The sequence below is a fragment of the Austrofundulus limnaeus genome, unplaced genomic scaffold, assembly GCF_001266775.1.
Source record: "Austrofundulus limnaeus strain Quisiro unplaced genomic scaffold, Austrofundulus_limnaeus-1.0 Scaffold1137, whole genome shotgun sequence".
Taxonomy (NCBI): Eukaryota; Metazoa; Chordata; class Actinopteri; order Cyprinodontiformes; family Rivulidae; genus Austrofundulus; species Austrofundulus limnaeus.
Genome location: NW_013953539.1, coordinates 44,647 through 46,234, shown reverse-complemented (window position 1 = coordinate 46,234; position 1,588 = coordinate 44,647). Strand labels below are relative to the sequence as shown.

Genomic DNA, 1,588 nt, shown 5'->3' with positions numbered 1-1,588 from the left:
GTTCTCCTCTCTGTCATGTGGATGGAGGACCTCAGTGACGAGAGGAGAATGTGTAGAGGTTCAAGTGAAGTTTTTGATCTTATAATACTGCTTTCTTTCTAAACTTTGCTTTTGTCTATATTAAAAACCCTTTAAATTAAAATGAATGAAATTCATTTTRTAGTAATAATAAACCCACCTAATGTGTATTTTATGTGGACATTTATTGAGTACAAACTATTTAAAAGTGTAAACTTCAGAAAATTTGACTTTTTGACTCATTTGAAAAAAAGCCAATAACTAATCACATAATTACAAAATAAATYTACTGTAAAACATTCTTCAGTCTGTGACACAGGATTATACACAGGTTCGTGTGAATCTTTAAAAAGTCTTAAATGGCATCGAGTTCATCAGTCCAAGAATAAGGCCTTTATTAGCCTTAAAATGTCTTAAATCAATCTTTCAGCAGTTCTAAATATGTTAACACATTATAATAAGAATGACTGTAATTCATCTCAAATATTAAAATAGTTGGTAACAGGTGTGAAGGTGTCGTACCAGTTTTTGTTGTTTTTTTTCTTTACATTCTTGTTTATTGTGAAGTTGGTCTTAAATTTAATTTCAAATGGCATTAAAAAGTCTTAAATTTTAATTTGCTGTAAGCTGTAGGAACCCTGAAATAAGTAATTTGTGTCTCATGGTCACAGAGTGGGGTGGACGATCCTAACTTTGCCTACGATTTGCTGACCGAGCTGACACGAACCTTTCTGGCGTACGCCGACAACGTGCGAGCTCAGGACTCGGCTGCCTACGCGATTCAGGTTTCACTCGAGCGCACTTTACCAATGCAGCATTTTTCAAAGTTTTCTGTGTTTCTGCATTTTGTCTGGAACACACGTTTGTGTGTACGTTGTGATGTGCTCTGCAGGAACTGCTGTCTTTATTTGAGTGTCGTGAAGGAAGAACCGACTCGTCGGGCCGCCGTCTGTGGAGGAGATTCCCAGAACAGATTCAAGAAATCCTGGAGCCTCACCTCAACAGCAGGTATTCCTCCTCCGTACAGCTACATCTGCTGCAGCTTGTTTTTACTCTGCTGCAGCTGTAATTTGAGATGTCCCAATCTGATGGTAAGTTTAGAATCAGAGTACAGTTCAAGACCGTTTTCAGTGACTGGCCGCAGAAAGGCCGACACTCTCTGCTCCTGATCAGTCTGTGGTTTTATGTTGCGTCAGCCGCGCTGCAGTAGAATAGCAGCTGTGATACAGCAGCTGCTGTGATGTACAAGCCTGAAAATTAATGACCCAGAGCAGAGTTGTAAAGTCACTGCAAATACTTTGTTACTGTACTTAAGTAGAATTTTTGGGTATCTGTACTTTACTTGAGTAATTATTTTTCAGCCTACTTTTTAMTTCTACTTCTTACATTTTCAAAAAAGACAAGAAGTAGAAAGTCGTTACTTTTATTTCATTTTTGCTTGTTYTCATTCYAKCTTGTTATTGTAAAAAATAAATCCTATCCATATAAACTGTGCCTCCTAGATAGAGCGAATTTAATTGTGATTGAATGAGAAGTATAAATATATAAAATTCTGATACTGTATTAGTTT

At 36.9% G+C, this 1,588-nt stretch overlaps 1 protein-coding gene across 1 annotated transcript in view; it reads left to right on the top strand.

Moving 5' to 3' along the window:
* Positions 1-1,588, top strand: part of atr (ATR checkpoint kinase) — a gene marked incomplete in the record, with an annotated part of 43,912 nt that overhangs the window by 22,915 nt on the left and 19,409 nt on the right. Inside the window, 2 exon segments of the mRNA XM_014030896.1 lie at positions 690-803; positions 911-1,026. Coding sequence (XP_013886350.1) covers positions 690-803; positions 911-1,026 — 230 coding nt within the window.